The 25,661-nt window shown below is 36.6% G+C and overlaps 1 protein-coding gene across 2 annotated transcripts in view; it reads left to right on the plus strand.

Moving 5' to 3' along the window:
* Window positions 1–8,230: 8,230 nt before the first annotated feature.
* The window catches only part of LOC149790384 (lactadherin-like), a 193,879-nt gene continuing 176,448 nt past the window's right edge, over window positions 8,231–25,661 (plus strand). Inside the window, exon 1 of one of the 2 annotated variants that reach the window (XM_089972430.1) lies at window positions 8,231–8,313. In XM_089972430.1, coding sequence (XP_089828556.1) covers window positions 8,257–8,313 — 57 coding nt within the window. In that variant the 5' untranslated portion in view covers window positions 8,231–8,256. The remainder of the gene's footprint in view (window positions 8,314–25,661) is intronic. The other variant, XM_089972433.1, reaches the window with a different exon arrangement.

The raw sequence follows: 25,661 nt of genomic DNA on the forward strand, positions 1-25,661 counted from the left end.
ATTACTTTCGGTGGCGCTCTTCAGTTACTACATATTTCCGAGAAAGAGACCGGTTTACGGTGAAGTTGCTTATACTGATATCTTGAATAATGCTGGCATTCCTCTGTTCTTTTTCGTGTTCTGTGACTGACCTTTCTGTACATGTATTCATTATGCAAACAATGCGCTTTCTAAAGCAGACAACTGATAAAGGGGCTGATTTCACGTGCTCGAAAAATGAGCCTAAACTAGTTCAAAGTACATTAACTTGAGCAATTATTAAAACAGGGAAAATTATTTGTGCCAGATTAGACAATACCAGCTTCTGAAAGTGCCATGAATGAGCCATAAAATATATAAAAAGTAATAAAAAATTATCAGCTATTTTTTTCTTGCAATCTACCTTTGAATTCCAGGAACTGAAACGACCAAGCGCAGCTAGAAGTATTTTGAGACATACAAATCTGAAGCAAGGTCAATGTGTATTTTCTTTAACTTCAATCATACACCAACATAATGGGAATGAAAGCTATTTTACCAATACCTAAGATTAACAAGGTCTGTTGTAAACAACAAAGATAATCTGTGAGGAAAACCTTGGAAAATTTTGCTCTTTAAAAATAGATCCGAAGAATACAACCTTAATAACTTTTTCATTTATTTCTGTTCACTCATACAATGAAACTTGCTAAAACTTATAACTACGAATTCGCTCATTACCCCTGTGACTGAACTTGACTTGGTTTGACTGGAATCATTGAATCCAATCTGTAACTCTTCGGCTGGCCAAACAAGTTCATATATCTGGTTTGGTAATTCATCTAAATATCAGCTGTTACATCATGTAGTTTTCATGTCACGTCATGATACACTGCAGGTGACGACTTACTCTGTTGTGATTCTACGACAGTCTTCCCCTTGAAGAAGTTGTTTCCAAGGGTACACTATGGAGAAATATACTTAGTGATATCCGCTTTATCACAAGAGTTGGCTCAGTCGTTAGCTCTATGTGTTTCACACGTTAGAAACGCCACGCGATTAAATACGGTATCTACTGCGAAACTTCCGGTTGTGCGCACTTGTATAGAAATACTTTCAAGTAGAGTAAAAAGGTTGTTACAATAAATCGGAGCGTTTCATTAAACATGCATTATCATTGTTGTACCTCATATTTTTCTAAATATCTAAATGCAACACTGCCGTAAGTCCCAACTGCGACAAGAATCAACACTCCCGGTATAAAGTCAGGGCCTGATTAAGGCCTTCCAGGGCCCTAAGAACAGAAAATATTATTGTGCCCCCACCCTACAAAATGTAAAACTCGAAAGAAAAAAAAGCGGTATTAAAAGCTAAAAAGGTGGAAAATACCAGTGTTGCCATCATTCCGAATCAAAATACTCGTACATGCAGATCGAGATGGTCATATATTCATTAAATTTTAGCATCAACAATTAATTTGAATTTTCCTGGTGCCCTTGTTGGGTTGGTGCCTTAAGCACATGCTGAGTGTGCTTAATGAGTAATCCGGCACTGTCTACAGTAAGTGAAACAGCTGAATTTTAAATTTGCACTTGTCTGTCTACCTGTCTGTCTACCTGTCTGTCTGTCTACCTGTTTGTCTGTCTTTCTTATGTATTACTTATTTTCATCAGATGTTTTACTTAGCGACCGAAAACGTTTGCCTGACTAGATATGTCGTTATGAGCTATTTTTTAAAAAAGAAAATATGCCATTTTGTTGACAATTGAACTTAAAAAATATGACTTCTTTGAAGTTTCCTTCTTCTAACGTGATATATTGGAATACAAAGGCAGTCAGCTTGCCTTGGTATTCTTCAAAGTAAATGTTGCAATAAGTGTCCTGTTCCCGCCCTCTTTAAAAGAGGTGGCTTTGTCGTGCATTTGAGCCTAGCATAATAACTGACCTGCCACAAGACCAAGATAACCACGCCTACTTATTAGCATATTACCTGATATAAATGCATCACATTATTGTATGTTGACACCTAGCGCACGTGAATAAGTTTTACTTAGGGGATTCTTGTATTCTGAAAACTTTGTGAAAAGGCGAGAAAAATGTTTCTAGTTACGACGATTTTAATTCGTATATGATATATAATGGCAGTCGGACGGAGACAGACGTTAGAGACAATTGTCTGACACGAGGCCAGTGTGCCCGTTAATAACGTTATTTCTCACACCTTTGCCAGCGATAGCATTAGTCGTTGGTCCATAGGTATCGCACGTATCATCATTTGAGTCACATTTGGCAATTCGTTAATGTCTACCCTTTCAGAAATATATTATCTTGCGTTTGTTCCATTGCAAGATTTCGTTGAACTGGTAAACTTTAATAGGGTAATATCATCTGCACAGTCAATTTCGATCGATTGCGCAAAATTGATTCACATGTGCAGAAACTACACGACTGTTGGTACATACGATATTTTCTGTTACTAGCTGTGGGTTTGAAAAGTCACTATTTGCGGAAACACAACTGCAAAGGTCAGAACATTTGTGGGTGCACCAGTCAAGGTGATGTAACCCATACTCATCCATAGACGTTGACGCAACAACGCTTGTCAAATTTATTAAACATATGTGCATGTGATTCGATTTTTTCACTCACCGCAGACGCAATCTTTTCACACGGTGTGAACAAATGCCGGGAACCGGTAATGCTGTTGCAATCAAAATTTATGAATGAAATTGAAAAAGACTTAAATCGAATGCATCGAAAAAGTACGCATCACCTTGTAACTCAGACATAGTTTGTTTAGAGAAACGTAAGGTTGTGTGCATTTGTCAATTTCAATTAATGTAAAAACGTTAAGGACGAGCTAATACAATGTTTTGAAGTGGACCGTGTTTCCACAACAAATGAAATGAGTACCTTTTAAAGCTTTAGAACGTTAATGTTTACGTAGAACATTGTCATGAGAGAAATTTATTGTAGGGACATTTGTGTACAGAGAGAGACACTATCATCAGAGGAACATATGTATAGATGCAAACAGACGCTATCGTCAGAGGAGCATATGTATAGATGCAAACAGACGCTATCGTCAGAGGAACATATGTATAGATGCAAACAGACGCTATCGTCGGAAAACATATGCATAGATGCAAACAGACGCTATCGTCAGAGGAACATATGTATAGATGCAAACAGACGCTATCGTCAGAGAACATATGTATAAATAGAAACAGACGCTATCGTCAGAGAACATATGTATAGATCAGAGGTTCCCAAACCACGGCCCGCGGGCAACTTGTGGCCCGTCAGTTCTCAGAAAGTGGCCCGCGAGGCCTCTATATTTACTATAAGGTATTTTAATAATTTCAAAAAATTATTGACGTTCAAATAAATAAATAATAACTAGAGGAAAGTTGCACTAATGCGCGATCTACATTATTCTAGAGTCTAGAATGTTATTTCTATGTCTAAAAAGTCTGTCATTTTGGTCGAGCACTCAGAGATTCCGTCGGCGTTCGATAATTCACTCTGCACTTGGTTGTGGTGCTCGGATATAATTATCGAATGCGCCCGTTGAGTTAGCGAACCTTTGGGCACGACAGCTTTGTGCCCAGATATTGATAAACTGGCATCTGAACTTCAGTAACTGGTTGTGAAGAACAGTTACAATTGTAAATTAATTATATTAATGTCGGTTTTAGAAACTGATTTAAAATTGTTTAATGAACATTTGATTTAAAACCGAAAATGACTGTAGTGTAGGACTGACACTGTCTGCTTTTAAAGTTTTAGAATTTGGTTGCTGAAATTTAATAAATTTAAGAATGATATTACACGACTTTTATAATTTAATAAACATTGATAAACATTTATAATTTTATAACGTTGTGGCCCGCTTAATTGCCGGAAATAGTAGATATGGCCCTCGACTTGAAAAGCTTAGGAACCACTGGTATAGATGCAAACAGACGCTATCGTCAGAGAACATATGTATAAATAGAAACAGACGCTATCGTCAGAGAACATTTGCTTTATGGATGGGGTGGGGTGCTCCCAATATTCTATTCAAATTATTGTAGAAGTCGCATCCAGGCTCGATTTTGGTTGGAAGTTAAATTAGTGAAAGATAGATGTCAAGTTCCGAACCCCCAGTCAGCAATGCCGACTGTTAAATGATTGAATATACAAAAAAAGTGAAATTCAACGAATAACAATTTAATGACAATTCAATAGTCAAATGATTAAAATTCCTCAAGTACTCTCCTTCCGCTCGACTCTGTGATAGCCTGTTGCATCATTTGATTATAGTATGAGATAGCTTTCCACCTGTCCTTGCATTCTACTCATCTGTGTATTCTTCTCTCCTATTCCTCCAATTCCTTCTCCTTTTCCTCCCGAATTTCTCCAAATTCCTTCTCCTCTCGACTTCTCTATAATCCTCCTCCTTCTCCACTCTCTCCTCCTCGACTCCTTTCCTCCTCCTCCTCTTTGACTCTCTCCATGGACTAGACTTGTCGACTCCGACTGCTCTGCTAGTCTCACTTCCGTCTCCCCTTTTAGAGACTCAGGACTTAACTGGACCAGAAGTTCTGTCCACCGAAAGCTTCCTTTACGAAGCTTTGTCTTTCCTTAGAATCTCCTGTCTACGTTGTACCGCCAAATCACCAGTAACCTTATATTTTTCAGCAATCTTCCTAGGTGAGACTAAGTTTTCGTTTTTTAGTTAGAAGTCATAATTTGGATCGAAAATGTTATCACACGCTCTATCTCAATTCAAATTGGGTGTCGCTTTGATCCGATCCAATCAAACTTAGGGGAAAATGTCCTTCTCGCTGTCTGTCCACTTGATATCGGATTTAGAAGACGCCCCGGTCCCTCGCGTGTTCTTCTGATCTTAGGACTAAGCTGTAACACATAGCTGAGAAGTCGCGCCATCCAACGCCTGTGCCGATTCAAGATGTCGGGTCTTCTTTCTGGTCACGATAACCTTGCGTATGAGATTAACTCTAGCTTGCGGCAATGTTTAGAAATCAAACCATGGCTTGTAATAATACCTTAGTTTATACACGACCTACGAACAGGGGCTGAGCAAACGTGACAGCGCACATGATTCATATAATTTAAAATAGATATATTAACGCAATTCTCAAACATTTGTATGAAAAGTAATGCACGAAATTGATAAAATACATGATCCTATTACAATAAAGACAATAAATTGAAAACAAGTCATATCAGAAAAAGTTATGTACAAATTGAAAATGAATAAATTGAAATAAATAACTATAGACTCATATCAGTTAATAAAATTGTCTGAGATTGAGGCAAATACCTTGTGTTTTCGAGACTAGATTTCTTCTACGTCACAGAGTCTGTCTGTACCTTGAAGGTTTCGTGTCCCTCAAACTATCCATTTCCCATCCTTTAGACAATATTAACGAGAAAAAATATTTGCTATTTTCAATAAGAGCTAAGACCTTCTTGCCTTCTCGTAGAAACGTAGACACATTTTTCGAGGGAGAACACTAAAACATTTAATTTCGTCTGGGAAACACATACCCTTACTTAACTTCTCCAGTGAGGATTAAATGTATCAAACCGCTGTTATTAATGCACGCCCATCGAAGTTAAAAAAATTCTCTCTATTTCACCCCTATTAAAAATGATTTCTGTAAAATTACATTTTGTGACACTTATTTCAAATCGCGAAAGATTATCTCTGTTTCGTCCCAACTTTGTCATTTTTCGATGCTTAGACCCCATATTCTCCTTGCATTATTCATGGATCATACCGTTATCAAAATTGATTCTAATTAAATATTAATCATTTCCCAAACCAGGAACATTAAATATCGTAGCCGAGGGACTTAATACAGTATCTAAGCGTATTCATCAATTTAATTTGTTACGTGTCACACCGGCCGCGGCAGGATTCTCTGTGTCATGCGTTGCCATAACATCTTATAAAATTCACACTGTTACATGGGAGCTCTGGCTCGATGCAGCAACTACTTTACTCCGACACTGAAGAGATTGGTAACGTACAAAAACTAATCCGATAACGCACGACAGTTAGTATGTACTTCTGAGAGAGGAACCGGTATAAGGTGATGCTGTTTGCACTAGCAACAAGCACAATGGGGAGATTCTGACATGCCTCTGTGCTAATGTCAAGTGCCGTGACTCAGATTTCGTTACATTATGGGAACAATGCACCATTTAAAGCAAACAGCTGAAATGGTTATTACCATGTGCTGGAAATAAGGGCCTGAACTAGTACAAACTACAGTGACTTTAGCATTTATTAAAATATGGCAAATTTAGCGGATTAGACAATGCCAACTTCTGAAAGTGCAATTAATGATTAATATATATATAAAAAGAAAAAAAGTTCTTGGCAACTTTTGACAAGACAGCTAGCAGTCTTTTGAACAAAACCAACAAAAAAGTTTCGTAACATTTCAGAGCCGGAAATGTACTGGTCCGATAAGAATCGTGACGTTGTCAAGATGGCGTTCTCCAGAATCCGTAGGACTAATTCATAACAGTCAGAGGATAATATTATAGACAAAATAAATGTTTTTCCTCTCAGGTAATATCTAAATACAGCATAAAACACGTCTGTAGACTTACAACAGGAACACAAGATATGAGGATGACTTAAAATAGAAATGAATCCGACTGATCAGTTTTCTCTTTATATACACCTTTTATTACGACTATATTTCACAACATATCCAACGTGACGAATCTTACTACTCAATCGATCTCGAACTTGCCTATTCATGTGACCTGGCCCAACCAGTGGGAAGCTAGTTCTACTTGAACCGTCCAATCCCTATCAGCCAATGAGAAGTCAACCCAAATTCGTCATTAAGTCTTACTATTATGAATATTTTTTTTAAAAAATTCAACACAAACGTAAGCATTTATTTATAGATCCTATGTAATTTTACGCTCCTGTCACGTAGGCAAAATCTAAATAAAGATAATCTTGATAATTTTAAGCCATGAATTACAAAAATATAAACATGAGATAAAAATCATGTACCAGGAGTTAAAAAATTATAGATAAACATAACAGGAAGTAAGGCCAAGCTGTATCCACTATAATCCAAATTACACCCATAAATCATACACCAAGGAAATTAAAAGTTCTTTAGTTATACCTCTGCTATACAATTTATGTTTTAAGTAACAAAAATAACAAGTCGTTGGATCTGTGAATTTCTTTATCTTAATTTAATTAAAGGTGAGAAATTGTAGAGCGCTACTTCCAAAACTGAATAGTTTGACATCGGAAATGCTCATGGGCAATTTTACTTTTACATAAAAGCACATGTTAACACGTTTATTTTACGAAGATTTTGACTTGGGTCAATTTACAATCAGTATACATATTTTAGATTGACTTTAGCAAGGCACCACAAGAAAGCAAAGGGGTCAAGTCTGCGGATCTGTTTTATTAGACTCGTAACATACACACATATCAGCCGAGCTGGTTGGTGTAGGAACACAATCTAGTACACGTAAATGCAAAATTAAAGAGGCGCTAACTTTGCGGTTATGCTACCGAGTATGCTAACGGGTTTTAAGGCTAATTGCTGATAATTTGTGTTAATTTATTCAAATCTAAGTGGGTATTACGCGTTGTTACAGACTTAGGTTTTCTGCGAACATGTCAAAGTGTGCAAAACCTTTTTCTGATCAGCGACGTAAGTTTACGTCCTGTTAAGACGGAATGTGTTTTTGAGAAAAATGGCCCTTTTCATTTGCATTCCATCTCGCTCATTTTCTTGTTCACTTTTGGAGTGTCGGCACGGCGTCTAAAGCCATGCCAATTTTAGTTAGTATTTAATTACTATTTAATATCATTAGAATAAATGTTTAGCAGTAATAATTATAACTAATTCAAATGAAACAATAATGAACTCTATGAGAGGTTACGACGTAATTGTCGGAGGAGTTCAGAGTGACACATGGGCGTAAACACGCAGTACTAATTTGTTTTCGACTCCGAGTGGTGACACAGTGACAGATAAAGGAAGGAGATACTTGTTAATACTATATCAAAATTCAAAACAAAACTATAATTGGTATATGCACTTACTGCCCCGCCATAGGTACGGATATTTATTAATAATAAATAGTTGCCGCTAGATTGTTAAGGAAATATAGCATTGATTCCGAAGAGTAGATTCGGGTTTGATATGTGTGCTGCAAAACGTTTTGAAAAGTACATATGGATGGTGATATATATTTTCCATTACAGATGGATTCCTAACATCAGATAATTTTAGTATGACAAGAATGACATCAATGAAGAGTTTAGAAGATAGAAAAATTTTGAGGAGAAGGGTGAGTATTCTATGATTATTTTGTATTATTCTAAACTTGTGTCGAAAGAAAATCTTAAGTGGTTTGAACCGGAAAAAGCTTCACGGGGTAAATTAGCTAATGATAGAAAATGGGGCATTGGAATGGCAAACGATAATTGCATAATATAGAATGGTTCAAATATATTTTATATCCCTGGTCGATGGAGACCTTAATTAAGACCCAGGAGAATGGACACACTAATCCTGGTCGATCGAGCCAGAAATATACAGATTGACTGATTGTAGTTGATAGACAGACAGACAGACAGAAAGACAAAATACGTCCTGTAAGTCATATACTGATAGACAGAAAACAGACGTATGGACGGATATGTACACAAACAGAACGAGAGTGACAGAAAGAGAAAAGGCTGACAGACAAAATGAAGGATAGAGATAAAAAAAAACAAGCAGGAAATTACGAGTTGTATTTGAAAAGTTCTTAGTATTTTGTTATCATTTTTAGGTTCTTTTTAACATGCCAATAAATTTAATGCTGTTCGATAGACAAAATAGCGTTTTAACAAACGATTTGAGCTACACGTATGGCACTCTGGACGGATGCAGATATATGCGTGTACGATAGGGAAGAAGAACAATTCTACTATCAACGAAAGAGCATTCTCTAAAATCTCTGAGATCTTAGGTTACTGCATGGCTGATATTAAGGCCGACTTGGATGAAGTTTACGGATGTAATTCTCTTTCATATCATACAATCTTGAGGTGGTTTCATCGTAAAAAGCTAGTCGCGAATCCATGTAAGATGGCCCGCGTTCTGGAATACCGTGGTCTGCGACTGGTGAGCAGGATGCGGACAGTGATAAAGATGCTGGAGAAATCGGCTGCTTTATAATACTGAAAACACAATTCAAGCTCAGACAGATTGGAGCGAGATGGATCCCCTGAATCTGGTTTCAATCTCCAACCTGCTGTTCGCCACATTTGAAAGACTGGTCATATGCGTTTAAACGACATTTTCACAGCGGAGGAAACATTGATTTCTTCTTTGGAACCCGAACCAAGAGCTGACAGTAAAGTCTGAATAGGAGAAAATAAACAGAGACCACATATTGCTCGATGTTGTTGGACTATAAAGAGATGTTTATTTGCATTATGTTTCGATGCGAAAAGCCCATTCGTTCTTTGCATGACTCTGCTTCTGTCACTGGACATTCGCAGTGTTGCGTAAGTTGTGGAACACTCCATACAAATCCGTCTGTGCACAGATACCGTCTACTCTATGACAACGCACCGGCGCATAAATCCGCCATCATGACAGACTTCCTGAAGGAACACGGCATCTAACTTTGTAAAAGCCTTCATACAGTCCTGATTTAACTCTGGAGTTATTTTGGGCTGAATTCCGTTATCAAAGATTCGCAGACGATTTGGAAAATTACCATGCGATTAGAAGTGCATTCTTCCAGTGTAAGAGCAACATGCCCAAAAAAGTGAATACAAACAGCATTCAGTAAGTGGATAATGAGACTGAGAAAGTGTGTAGAGCTTCACGGGGAGTACATTGAGGGGGATACTGTACAATAATAAAGAACTTTGTTTTATATCGCACCAGTATTCAGAACTTTTCAGACAGACGGACAGGCACGCATATTAAGAGAGACATACAAGCAACGAAACAAAAATAAAATTTGGAAACAAGATGCGACATAGTGATAATGAAATGCATACAGTATAATTAAGCTTAGATTAATACAATGTGACCATCATTTACAAAACCTTTGTGTCGATCTTAAGTTCTTAACTCGTAATTGGCGGCTTATTTCTCATATCTTACATGCAGTTTGCTATCATGCTTTGCTCAGGAGTATGTTAACGGCAATACCCCCGATAACCCATTGATAGCTTGTAGCGATACCCTCGGTCTCTTTGCTACATTTGGCTTACACTGTGAACCAATGTATCGTATTCTACAGATAAACTTAACGGCATAACAGTTAACATGTTTGGTAGAGCCTGGTATCATAGGGCTTAGAGTGCTAGCTGACGGTTATCAAAGTTTATGCTGTGGTTTTTTTTTATAAATGCACCTATGTCAACTTAACGTTGTAGGTGGGGGCGACTTGGGCAAATCACTAATAACACAATACCATACATAATAATACAAAACTGTATTTGTTAAGGAAAAAAAGCTGAAGAAATTCGCATGTGATTGAAAAAAATCTATGATACACTAAGTAGGTGAAACCAGTCAATCTATCAATAACTTCATTATTCTCTGATTTGGCCGCCCGAAATTACGGTCGAACCAGTCTGAGTGTGATCGTGAAGAAGCTTATACGACCCTATACTAATTACATTAAAGAATTTGAACCAGTCCAGAAATAGCTGAAGATAAAATAGAGTATATTTAGGTTGGCTGGCTACAGTTGGTTGATAACGAAAAGGAAACTTTCAGTAAAATGTATGCTTATATTGCGTGTAACTGAGAAAAATAAAGACAGTGCTTTACTGATGGAACTTCAGTCATTTTACAGACTTGACTTTGGCAAACTTATTACTGAAATTAGCACCTGATTCTTTAGGTGCGGAATTGAAAACACATGTTCTCGAATACGTATAGATAAAAAAATACTGCGGCTCATGTGCAATTCTCGACACAGAAGACCGCATGAAGCATATGTTTATACATAGAAATATAGGCTGTATCATGACCATTCAGAAATTTAAAGTTCTTGAAATTTGAATACAACGGTGGTTGCGTACGTATAATGTGGGAGCTGAATTAGTACCGTGAGTCCTTATGATAAGAGATTCTTATTGACAATTGCAACCCCGTCTTCAACTGGCTTGTCGAATTACCAACATTCTATGTAATGAAAACGATTTCTTTTCTCGTGTAAGTAGCGATGTTCGGATTAAATTCAAGTTGACCGAAAACTGGTCACATGCAACAAAATGTTCGATTAATCATTCCAATAATTTTGGTCGATATCGGTTGAAATTCTGTTTCATTTCCCCTGTTTAAAAATTCATGCTATTTGAAAATACTTCAAATTTTGGCGAGACTTTATATGTTTAAAGAATCGATAAGAAAATCGATCCTTGGTCGGTCAGCTAAAACGGGTGACCAATCGAAGAGTTTTAACTGATTCCGTACACTTATGCGTATGTTGAGAGCGATAATTTTCAGGGGATACAACCCGCTGCAGTACCTTTCAATATAACAGGTGAAATTATTTGATATGTTTAGATAATGCACACTCGCGCGCATGCAGTGGCACTCAAATTTTCATATGCGACTTTTATGAATTGAGTAGTTTCGTTTAGTTCAAAACAACGGGAGAGGTGTGTACGAAAGTTAAGGGAGTCTCACAACTTAGTGGTATGTATGAAAGCTAAGGGATTTTACGGTAATTCTTATAACTTGGCTGTGCTCTGAGTATGAATTCACTGGTAACAAGTACCATCGGTACAGTGGTAATAACAAGAGAAGATATCGCATTCTGGAGTGTATCTTGGACATCATGTCACAAGACCACCCATTAGCAAAAATATTCTTGTTACTTAACCTTTGAACTTCGCTACGTGCAAAAGTAAGAACTCGAAAACCAGAATAAGATAGGAGCTTCTCATAATGTTCTATACTAAAAATGCACCATAACCATTTTCAATTGCACGGGCAGTTTATAACATGGATTGGTGTCGATTGCACGGGCAGTTTATAACATGGATTAGTGTCGATTGCATGGGCAGTTTATAACATGGATTAGTGTCGATTGCACGGGCAGTTTATAACATGGACTGGTGTCGATTGCACGGGCAGTTTATAACATGGATTGGTGTCGATTGTACGGGCAGTTCCTAGCATGGATTGGTGTCGATTGTACGGGCAGTTTATGACATGGATTGGTGTCGATTGTACGGGAAGTTCCTAGCATGGATTGGTGTGGATTGTACGGGCAGTTCATAACATGGATTGGTGTCGATTGTACGGGCAGTTTATGACATGGATTGGTGTCGATTGTACGGGCAGTTCCTAGCATGGATTGGTGTCGATTGTACGGGCAGTTTATGACATGGATTGGTGTCGATTGTACGGGCAGTTCCTAGCATGGATTGGTGTGGATTGTACGGACAGTTCATAACATGGATTGGTGTCGATTGTACGGGAAGTTTATGACATGGATTGGTGTCGATTGTACGGGAAGTTCGTAGCATGGATTGATGTGGATTGTACGGGCAGTTTATAACAAGGATTGGTGTCGATTGTACGGGCAGTTCCTAGCATGGATTGGTGTGGATTGTACGGGCAGTTCATAACATGGATTGGTGTCGATTGTACGGGCAGTTCATAACATGGATTGGTGTCGATTGTACGGGCAGTTCATAACATGGATTGGTGTCGATTGTACGGACAGTTTATAACATAGATTGGTATTGATTGTACGGGCAGTTTATAACATGGATTGGTATCGATTGAACGGGCAGTTTATAACATGGATTGGTGTTTCTACAGCACAAAAGCACATTAAATATATCTAGTGCCGATGGAATTTGAGTGAAGGTTGGACACTCGAAGGAAGACTACCCGAGGTTATTCGATGGCAGGATTCGACCCTGCACCCTAACCATTGAGCATCCGAGCTCTAGTATCATTAATTAGTAAGTTAAAAATTGATAGAAAACTAAAGAAGTATAATAAAAACGTAATCATACACATATTATGAAAATGTCAAATCGGTTAATTCGAAATCTGTAACTACTTTCACTCTATAAGTGTTTAACAATACTCTAATTATTGGGAATATCCACATTAATGTGACTCATAAACGGTTTTGTTATATCATGTGACGGGAAAGACCGAGAACGGTCACTTTAATATGTGCCTTGACATATAAATTTAAGAGGTAAACAAAAGAGTCAAAACAATATTTCACGTACCATCACCCATGTCTAGAACGAACATAATTTGTTGCTGCTGCTGCTGCCATTTCTGTTATTGTTGTGGATATTTGAGTTATCTTTTAAAACAAGGCTTCTATTAAAAACATAAGAAGCGGAAAACAAACAAAATCTGCTATGTATTTGTCTTTATCCCACGAGGGTTGTCTTTATCCCACGACTGTTACGGTGATTTATCTTACGCAGACTCATTATGCCATTACCCCACGGGTGTTTTTCACTGTGAATGGACCAGTTTTTGTAAATTAAGCTGTAACCGGGGACTTACTTCATTTGAACATTTTAAATATTAGCTGTCCTTAAAACACTTAACAGTAGGAATCACAAAATACAATTCAAATTTGCTTTTAAATGAACAGAGGCATTGGCATAGTATAACGTGTTAAAGAGTCAATGCTTAGTCAAGGTAACCTGATAACAGAATCTTTATGTTGCATGGAATAAAGTTGATTCTACATAATCGGCTACGCTAATTAATTGCAGGTATAAAAAGTTTGGTTTTTTATTATTCTTCTTTTTTCAAAACAATTTGAAAAATGAATTCCTTAGTTAAGAAAAACTAGAAAGTGGCATATCACTGATGATGATTAACATCAACCAGAGTATAAAAAAGTATTCTTGGTACGTGTACGATATTTTGCCTTCAACAAAAGATAAGAATGATTATAATAAACTGTTGTGTATTCTCCAATAACACTATCTCCAAGTAAAATCTGTGTGTAGAGGTAGATTTGTCTGGCATAAAAATACAGTTATTAGTGAGAATCCGTTTTTTCATTCTGGAAAGTAAAACCGTCCAGATCGGATGAATATATTCAATTTAAATTAATTGTGCCATAGTAAATACTTGACAACAGCATGCTGATTTTGTTCCACTTAATAAATGACAACGTCAGAACAATTTATTAATTGAAATAAAGAGTATTTCGAAAGATAACATTCCTTAAGTGTCAGTCTTCCGGTCTTGTCTTCATGGCTAAAGTAGAAGAGGAAAAAAAAAACAAAAAAAAAAAGCAAAAGAAAAACGAAGGCATAAATACATGTTCTTATTGATGATGTAATCATCAAGGATGTAACTATGGTGTCCCAATACGACTCAAATCCTTCTAGGTTTGAACTATATCTTTACTCTACTGTATGGATATTTGTCTTTTTCCCCACCTATATGCAGGGCCGTCTTAACAACATTGTAGGCTCAGGGCAAAGCAATGCACTGGGGCCCCCTACCGGCCCTACCCACCCACAGGAATTCCGCTAGATGTCACTATTTTTTTAAATTGGGAAGCGTGCTTCCCACTGCACTTTTAAAGCAAATTAAATAGCCAAAAGATCTTTCAATATTCATTAACAATATGGGCAGCATGATGCCTCTAGAAGCGCGAGGCCCTGGGCAACTGCCCAGTGTGCCCATGCCTTAAGACGGCACTGCGTGATCAGGCCTAATAGTAACGGTACCGCAACGTTTTTCTTGTAGCAAATAACTTACAGAAGGCAATATGCCTGTATGTTCCGCTCTACAGTTTCGTACTTTGCATTGGGTTTGATTCTTAAAGAAAAGAATTTCACAGATTTTCCTCACTGGTTATCCTAGTAATTTAAAATATAACTTTTTCATGCTAGGTATTGTTAAATTGCATTTTAAATTACCATTTTTGGTGTATGATTGATGGGTGTAAATTTGAATTAAAGAGTATACAGCTTGGCCTTACTTCAGATGTGCATCTTTCAAAAGACTGCAAGCTCCGCTTTGTCGTTTTCATTTAATGGAGTCCTGAGGTAAATGGGGAAGAAAAAAAAATCAGTCAAAAAGTCTCAAATTCGGATTTCTACCTTTTTATATTTTATAATTCATTTCTTGCTCTTTCAGAAGTTAGTGTTGTCTAATCTGGCAAAATGCATTGTTCTTGATGCAGTAACTGCTAAAGTTAGAGTAATATGGACTAATTCAGGTTTTTTTTCCCTAGCATGGGGTTTGGGGTGGGATGCGGCGCTGCTATTTCGATCAGCTGTCTGCTTTAGGGAGCGCGTTGTTGGTACCACATACATAACAATTTCAATTTCAGTGTATGAAAACTGCATGGAGGTAAATCAATATTCTCTCCATTGGTCTTGTAGTAAATGCACACAACTTCACCTCGTACAAGTTCCGCTTAAGTACTTAATAAATGTAGAGCGGAACCATATGCTTTCGTTTTTCCTAAGCGGAAGTCTGAACAGGTTCCGATGCCAGAATCGTTAGGCTGTCGTGTACGTAAGTGTAGTAAAATCACAGCTAAATATACAAACGAATGAACGTAAAACAACTCAACAAAGTGAGGTCAATGTAAAAAAAAAAAAAAAAAAAACTGATCAAAATATCAATTTGTGATTACAAAATGCTGATTTTAAAACAAAATGAAAACACTAAGGGTGGACCAAATAACGTCCTCCCTCAAAACGTAGAATGGTCCCATGTGGTGTATTTTATGTCTAAAAGGCTAGCTCAGATGATCGCATGGTAATGAACATTTCTGAAATAATGCAATGTTTGAATTTGCAACCTATTATGGAAATCCTAGAGAAGCTGTTCACTTATAGAAAGAACAAAAAAATAAATATTTTCACTCCATCAAGCGAAGCGTTCCTTAGAACACACACACGTGCCGTATTGCTATAGATCCCAATAACGCAGAGTAGTCACTCAGTACACTACATGACGTCACACAATATAAGTCAGTTGTACACTGTAGATCTTGTGTCTGCTATTGAAGTTATTAAATAAATCAACATCCAGTCTGACGTAGTTGTACAAGTGTGATATTTCTAATCAAAACAATATACGATATCCGCCAAATTTCAACTAATTCTCAGCTGCTTTTACAATTTCACCTTTACTGTATGTATGTATGTATGTATGTATGTATGTATGTATGTATGCGTGTGTGTGTGTGTGTGTGTGTGTGCGTGCGTGCGTGTGTGCGTGCGTGCATGCATGTATGTATGTATGTGTATCTATGCGGGAGGTCGTGGGTTCGATTCCCGGCCGAGTCATACCAAAGGCTTACAAAAATGGTACTAACAGCTGCCTCTCTTGGTGCTCAGCATTAAGAGGTTAGTGTTAGGACTGGTCGACCTGGTGTCAGGATAATGTGACTGGGTGGGACATGTGCTACATGTCTGCGGCATGATGATCCAGTGCTAGGCATCACTATAAACTTCCACACTGCAGACATCGTAGCGATATGACTGAAAAATTGTTAAAGCTACTTTTAAAAAGTCCAAATCACACAAATACGTATGTATGTATGTATGTATGTATGTATGTATGTATGTATGTATGTATGTATGTAAATACTTTTCATGCAGTTTTCTTGTTACCTGCTGTTTGATTGAACCATACTCGGTATGTGTTGATTAGATTTATGCTAGATATAAGGAATACAGAAATAGCTTGCTGGGTCCTTGCTGTTTCCAGCAGTTAATTAGTGTAGTTCAGCCTGACTCGCGTGGATCCGGATGAGTTTTATTAAATGAGACAAACCCTCGTGTTGTAGAGATCTCGCGAAGCTGTACTTGAACCTGTTGTACGGTTCAGCTGGAGTTCGTTTTTGGCTATTTCTAACACATACCGTAGTACCACCAGTGACAAATAACTAGGTCTTACGTTTAAATCACTTTAAAGGTTATGACGGGAATTAACGCGAAGCTTCAGACAAAATACATTAACAACTATTGAAAACACTTGCGTGAAATATTTAGCTCAGTCTTTTTTAATTGCTTTAACACCCGCTAAGTCTGACAAATTTAATTTAAGTACAACAATGAGTCATGAGTAAAAGTCTCAGTTCTCTAACCATAACGTTTTATAACTTTGGGGTCAAGGTTTATGTTTAATCAGAAACAGCTTACAAGAAATATACGAAGAATTAGCAGGTGATGAACTTTGGATTCAAAAGTTTGAGCCATAGTCAAAATATGTCTTTAGAATGTTGTCTCCTTCTTTACAGGAAGCTGAAAAAAATATATTCAGTCCGAGAATCAAATTGCAACGTTTTAAGAAAGAATCAACGTCATGCTAGCGAGAATTCATTCTCAGTAAAGGTCTTTGCATGTCTGTTTTGCATCTATTTGACTATACGTCGTGTGTTAAAATTGAAAGTTCAGTTGAATTATTTGTCAGTATTTAATACTCTAAAGTTTGATTTTGTGTGTGTGTGTGCGTGTGGGTTTATGTGCGTTTGTAAGTGTGTGTGTCTGTTTGTGACTTAGATTTGTAACGTACCTTTAACAATTTTCACTCATATCGCTACGATGTCTGCATTGTGGCAGTTCATACTGATGTTCAGCACCGGGACATTATGCCGCAGACATATAGCATCATGTACCACCTGAAACAAGGCCGACCAGTCCTAAAAGTAACCTCTTAATGCTGAACGCACAGTCAGGCAGCTGCTAGTAACATTTTTATTAGTCTTTGGTATGACTCGGACGGGGTTCGAACCCGAGATCTTCTGATACCGAGGCGGACGCTTTAACCACTTATGCCACCGGAAAGGTCGACACATACATACATACATACATACATAAATACATACATACATACATACATACATACATACATAGATACATACATACATACATACATACATACATACATACATACATACATACATACATACATACATACATACATAGATGCATACATACATACATACATACATACATACATACATACATACATACATACATACATACATTGACTTAGGACTTGTCGCTTAATGTAGCTTCTTCACACAGTATTTAGGGCATATTGTGTTTTATATTTGTTTTGCACGAATTATAATTTATGTTAATGTGTGCGAACAGGAATAATGGCATATGGATCATTTAAAAAAATAGATTTGGCGCACCTTGCATATTTGGAAAGAAAAAATATTGTGTGTGTGTACTTGTGTGTGTGTGTGTGTGTGTGTGTGTGTGTGTGTGAGAGAGAGAGAGAGAGAGAGAGAGAGAGAGGGGTTGTTGTCAATGCTAATACATGCATAATAAGATAGTAAGTGAGTGGTTATTGGTTTGTTTTGTTTGTTTTGAGAGGGGTGGTGGGTTTCTTTTGATTTGTTCTGGGGTTTGTTTTGGTTGTTGTTTTGTATTTTTTCTTGTTTTTGGGGGTAGATTCTAAAAGACAGTAAAAGTTAACTTAAAAATTGTACATAGAGCTAAGACAACTTCCTCCGTCATTTATATATAAAACCAAAGGGTTTCACTACATGATTATGTGGACCAAATGTTGATAAGAAGTCACGTTTGCTTCTTTGTAAATATTTTCTTCTAACATCAGAGGGAACATCCCAATAAATAATACAAATAACATTTTGAACAATATGACATGAAGAATAAAAAATGCATATGTATGTTATGCTTTTAATATAAAGTTATAGGACTATTTCGAAAATGTGTAGTTTATGTGAAATATCTGATAATATTTTGTTGTCTTGAAATAAAGTTTGGGGCTAAAATCCACGTTTATTTGGGCGAAGTGCCAAAAAGTTCAGCATCGTTCCTTGCGGACTGTAAATTATCTTGGCTCATTCACTGAAGAACTTCTTTGGTGTGCAGTCTTTCCGTTTCATGTGAGGACATTAAAGTAAAAGGCATGCAAGTTTTAAACTATGGTTATTGATGCATGGCAAAAAGATAATTTCTTTTTCTTGGACAAGATTCCATCATTCTGAAGAAGATGGTGTATTAAATATGAATTAACCACCCACTTTCACACCTGCGAGGGAGTGCTTACGAACCATTTAGATTTTAAAATCGCATTTTTAGGGAAATGGACATTTTATGAAGAGTCAGAAAAATCACAATTTGTGATGCAAATGAACCCCTTTAATGTCCTTGTGAAAATTCTGGTCAAATCCATTGAAGTCTGTTTATTACTCCGAAATGCATGGTCAAGGCAGCCATTTTTATGACACGTATCAAATCCTGCACCGCGTGACAGCCTTCGGGAGGACAGGTGTACAAGCTTAACTAAGAATAAATACCCGAATAAATGAGTTATTGAAAACTGTATTACCACAGGATTGTCGCTCAAAGCTGACGTGAAGACTAATATAACCATAAAAGAATAAAATATTTCCTCACAGGTGGACTTAAAGAACAATAATTACGGATTTACGGTTTAAGAAAACCATCAATTTTAATCATTTGCTCATTATTGTTAAATACTCGAGTCACTCTCTAGTAACGCTGGCCCCAAAATATTGTCAATATAAAGAGTAAAAGAGACTAAAATTAACATTTGGCTGTATAATTGTTTTTTTGATGCACACTCAGTAGAAATTGCGACCATATAGTTAAATGTAGGCTGCCTCAATACACAAGTTGTTCAGCATAAAACCAAAACATAAGTTGTTCCATATAATACCAAAACATAAGTCGTTCCATATAAAACCAACACATAAGTCGTTCCATATAATACCAATACACAAGTTGTTATATATCATACCAAAACATAAGTTGTTCCATATAAAACCAAAACATAAGTCGTTCCATATAATACCAATACACAAGTTGTTATATATCATACCAAATCACAAGTTGTTCTATATAATACCAAAACACAAGTTGTTCTATACAATACCAAAACACAAGTTGTTCCAAATATTACCAATACACTAGTTTTTCTATAGAATACAAATACACTGTATTATTCGCATACCCTACTATTATGTATGCACCCCCATCCAATTTTAAAAAGGAAAAACATTAGGGATATAAAAAAAATGCACAAAACTTGTTTTTATTTAATTCTTTGATTTATAATTTCTTACCTGATTTGTCGCCAAGGGGTCACTAACACGGTCAAATTATTGGCTTTTCAACGCAAATGGAAGCTTCTTGTGCTAACAAGCAAACAGATTGCTCGCTGTACATTTCTGGTCTATAGAACAGTCTGTTTTTAGTAAAATAATGTGTCATCTGCATCCTATATTTGCAGTGTAAAGTTTTAATATTTATAAAACAAACTGAACAAATAAATAGGAAGAATTCTTGTATACAACTGTTCAAAGATCTGTAAATCCAACATTTACGGAATTACTGAGATTTTCAAAGACAATGAACAACATCACATCTGCTGCTCGAAAACATAGACTAACCAAAGCAAATATGGGGACCGTGTTGCTAAAGAAATTGCCTTTTGATTCGAAAGATCATCAAGTTGACAGTGTTTGGGACCCCTGGCGGCAACTAGTTTAAAACTTATAAATCAATGACTGGAATGAATAAGTTTTGTGCATTGTTTTTATATCTTTGACGCTTTCTCTTGTTAAAGTCGGTAAGCTGGTGGGGCTCAAACAAACGGAATGGTGTGAGAATGCTATAGTTTTTCCTTATATTCTTAAAATGACAATCCTGCCGAGCGGAACTGACATCTAGAATAAAAAACACACCTAGTTTACAAGAATGATATTTCTCTTTATGTTACAATTCGAGTCAAGTCTTACGAGTACCATATTACAATATTTAAGATGAATCATAGTGTCCTAAAGATGAAGCCAGCTATAGTTTTTTAGCTAAGGGTTGGTGCATTATGGGATCATTTTCAAAGGCTGTTCTCTTATGCAAATAACGCTTTTTGAAGATATACAAAGTCTTTGTAAGAAGCATTTTGATTGGTTAAATTCGTATCATGTGAAACAAGAAACTATCAGTTCTTAACTCCAGAATGAATCTGTTTATGTGTTCATGAGATCATTCTTGTTTACTTTGATAATAGTTATAAACAGTGCTTAAAATATACCCCTGTTATTTACTTTCTTAGATTCGTTATTATTTCCTGAAATAAACTGATGATACTGATGTAGGTTCCGCTCCACACTTATCAAGTACTTCTCAGTGAGATACATGTATAAGGTAAAGTTGTGTGCATTTGCATCGTGTACAGTTGAGGGAATGTTGGCGTAACTTCGTGTTACTTTCACGTATTGTGAGTGAAATTTCTTTGTATTAGGGAAACTAAGCATGTCCAAAAGCAGGCAACTGACTGATATGTCTTCTTCCTTTGGCTCGAGAAATGAACATAACTAGTTCAAGTACACTAACTTTAGCAATTACTGAAATATGGAAAATTAATTTTGTCAGAGTAGATAATACTAGCTTTTGAAAATCTAATAAAGGAATATTGATATAGCAAACAGACAATTAATAAAACTGCTAAAATATGTTATAGACTAGATCAGGGGTCGGCAACCTAATTTACATAGCGTGTCACTATTTTCTGGATTAATTATAAAGTGATTGAGTACGTGCCACCAGTAAGAGAGTAACACTGTTAAAATCGAGGCTTTTGACTGCCCGTCGCGTGCCACACAAAACCTCTCGACGTGCCACCTTGTGGCACACGTGCCGTTGGTTCACGACCCCTGGACGAGATGTTCCCTTTTCCCCTATTTATCTCCAAAGTCCAGGAAGTGAAAATGACCAAGTGGAGCTAGTAGTCTTTTGGCAGATGCACACGAAGGTCAAACGGTATACGCTTCAACCCAAAATTGTACTAGTCAATAAAAGACCAAAGTAGCAGGAATTAAAAGTGCTTTACACAACACCTAAGATACACATTTTAATTTTAAATAGCCATGTTTACCAACGAGAAAAAGCTTTGAAATTCTTTTTCTTAAAATTCAAAATCTGTGCCAAAGACGATACAGTAGAGCGGAACATTAACAAATGAAAGACCGTCGCTTTGGTAAGGCCTTTCGTGCAATGTATTCTATTTTCAAGCTTCATTAATGCTATGCACTATGAACATCGCTTTTTGAGAAAGAAACATTTAAAAAAAAATATTACAACAATTAAAAAGTGTTAACAGGTTTCCTTTGGTACATGAATAATGGTACATGATCGTTTGGTACATGCATGATTGGTTCATGATAGTTTGATACATAATGATTGGCTCAGAATCGTTTATTAGATGAATGATTGGTACATGATCATTTGGTACATAAATAACTGGTACATTGTCGTTTGGTCATGAATGATTGGTACATGATCATTTGGTACATGAATGATTAATTTTTAGCTGAGTCTCAATAATCCTTTTTATTTTTCAAACAGAAACTTTTATAGCAAACTAGCTAGGTTGAATATATCGATGATCGATGTATATTCATTAGACTAGATATGTGCAACCTAAGGCCTGCCGGCCAGATCCTGGCCGAGACCTGGTTTTATCCACTTATTTACAACATAGGGGGCCCCGAGTGGCCGAGTGGTCTAAAGCGCTGTCCGTTACGGATCACTGCCATCTCACCTCTGTCTGCGTGGGTTCGAGTCTCGAATTCAGCCAATGTGGGTATGTGAGAAAGCTTGCCAGTAGCTTCTCGTGGGTCGGTGGTTCTTTCCGGGGTTTTCCCGGGTTCTTCCTCCACCATTAATACTGACCGCCATGTATAGCCTATCGTGTGCTGAAAAATGGCGTTAAACCCTACAACAACAACAACAACAACAACAACAACATAGGATGTGGCTTTAACATTGCTTATCCGGCCCGCTCTCTCCAGGAAGTTTCTCACGCCTGCTGTAGACCCAACATTTTTGTACGTCATGAAATTAGAATAGTGAATTTTAAACAATGAAGTGTGAAAAAAGATTTGATAATCGATGAGTGACAATTTTTTAAAAATTACTTTATGTCCGTCTCATTCTATTCATAATATATTATTAATTTTAAGCTATTCACGGTATTAGGGTTGTGCAGTTCTTAAATTACCGAGTATTCTTAATGGATGAACAAGAGTGTCGTTGGTTGCAATGAGCGTGCTAAAGGCATCAGCCCCCCCCCCCCAAAAAAAAAAGCATTTCACCCCTTTCTTAATTGGAATCACCTCGGTCTTGACCATAGCCTGCTTAAAAATTTACATTAGAATCTCTTTAAATGAAGTCTAGGGTCTTTCAAATGACACATGAATATGGTGACAACGGCAGTGTGTTTAAAGACAAAAGCGCATCTTGGAAGAATGTAACATATTTTTTCTCAGGCGTTTCACGAGTATTGCTCTCGTGAGCATAACCTTTCGATGCGGGCAACACCCGTGACATATAACTCTTCCAAACATGACATACTGCACTCCGCCTAGACAAAATATGGCGGTAGAAGTGACAAAGTAAAATTTTGTTAATTTCTTTCTTTTAAGATGCACTTAGATCTTAAACCTGACATTGTCGTAAATTCCTATAATGATATAACAGACATAACCTGGCATTGTCGTAAATTCCTATAAATTATATAAGGGCGCTCACCAGTTATTGTGTACTTTTGAGAGAGTGACGTATGTAACGTGAAGTTGTTTGCATTTAAAACATGCACAATGGAAAGAATGTTGGCATACCTATATGCTACATTAATGTAATGTGGATGATATTTCTTTGGATATTGTAATTTTAGAAATTGTACATGATCTAAGCACACTGCTAACTAAAATGACTCCTCCCTTGTGCTAAAAAATCAGCCTGAATTAGTCTTAATTACATTATCCATAGCAACTATTAAAATAGGGGAAATGAATTTTGCTAGACTAGACAATACCAGCTTCTGAAAGTGCAATGAATGAACTACCAAATATATAAAATGTAAAAAATGTATAAAATAAAAGTTATCGGCTCTTTTTTATACAATTTACCTCTGAAGTTCAGGAAATAAAATGACCAAGTGGAGCGAGCATTTTTTTGAAAGGTGCGCAGCTAGAGTAAGGCCAAGCTGTATACTCTATAACCCATATTACACCCATCAATCTTACACCAAAATAAAGGGAATTAAAGGTTCTTGAATTATACCCAAGATATACAAGGTCTTTTAAATAGCCAGTATAACCAGTGAGGAAAGCCGGGAAAATTATTTTCCTTTAAAATTTTAACCCTATGCAAAATGCGAAACTGTAGAGCGCCACCATAACAGACATAACTTGACATTGTCGTAAATTCCTATAAATTATATAACAGACATAACCTGATATTGTCGTAAATTCCTATAAATTATATAACAGACATGTCGTAAATTCCTATAAATTATATAAAAGACATGTCGTAAATTCCTATAAATTATATAAAAGACATGTCGTAAATTTCTATAAATTATATAACAGACATGTCTTAAATTCCTAAAAATTATATAACAGACATGCCCCGTTTAGTTCCACACAGTCTTATTTACTCCAACACTGTCTTGTTCATTCTTATGTCAATAAACTCTAATTGATGACACACACATTATTCCGGTTCTGTCTATATTTTATCTATCATGACACGTCTATACCTGTCACAATTTATATAGTTGTGCCGGGCTGCGTGAAACTCCGTCTCAAACTCGGAATCAAACGGACAAAAAAGAACACCCAAACTGCGGACTTTCTGGGATGAACTCGAGCTATGCTTCGTTTCTTGCTGTTTTGGTGCCTTTTGTTGCATATATTAATTATTGTATACCAGTCAAGTAGCAGTTTGCTAAAGAATATACCAATGAACTTTGACATAACAATCAAGCACAAGTTCGCTAGGTAACATACACCGGTTTTGAATACTTTAAGAGACTATTATTGTACCAAGATGACTGACACTCAGTACTGTCTATTAGCCTCCCTGAGGTGGCTACAGCTTATACTAATATCTCTCTCTCTCTCTCTCTCTCTCTCTCTCTCTCTATATATATATATATATATATATATATATATATATATATATATATATATATATATATATATATATATATAATTTTCCAATAGTATCCTATAGCCACATGCGCATTTGACGTAGGCCAACTCGAGTGACAAACAGTTCTTACATGAATAGAACGTTTGTCATTATAGATCGCCGCAGATAGTAGTAAACAATAATATGCCAGCACACAAGTATCCGAGCTGAAGGACACACGGTACTAATGGTATGGAAAAATGGGAACCAGCCTGGAAATGGTTGAAGATAAAATAGAGTATATATGGGTTTGGCTGACCAGGATTGGTTAATAATGTAAGTTATGTTGTAGGAAAAAGAATCTTTTGAGAACTTATCCTAGTTGTAAGTGAAAAAAAAATAGAGACATTGTTTTATTGATGGAATTTTAGTCCTTTAACAGTCTTGAGTTTGGACCACTCATTACTAAAATTAGCACCTGACTCTTTGGTGCGGAATTGAAAGCATATGTTTCAAACACATGCAGGTCCAGAAAGTGCCGCGGCTCATATCCTTCCCTCAACGCAGAAGCTGACATCCAGGTTTCATCTATACTGATCATGAGTTACTTAATTTTTAATATCATAGTGTTTGCATAGGTTTAAAAGTGGGAACTGAATTAGCACCGTAAGTCCTGAAATGTACGTTTTCGTCAAGTATTGTTAACAATAAATGAGTATAAATTGCTTTATGTTAC

Source organism: Sinohyriopsis cumingii, chromosome 10 (assembly GCF_028554795.1).
Source record: "Sinohyriopsis cumingii isolate HCF-2022 chromosome 10, ASM2855479v2, whole genome shotgun sequence".
Taxonomy (NCBI): domain Eukaryota; kingdom Metazoa; phylum Mollusca; class Bivalvia; order Unionida; family Unionidae; genus Sinohyriopsis; species Sinohyriopsis cumingii.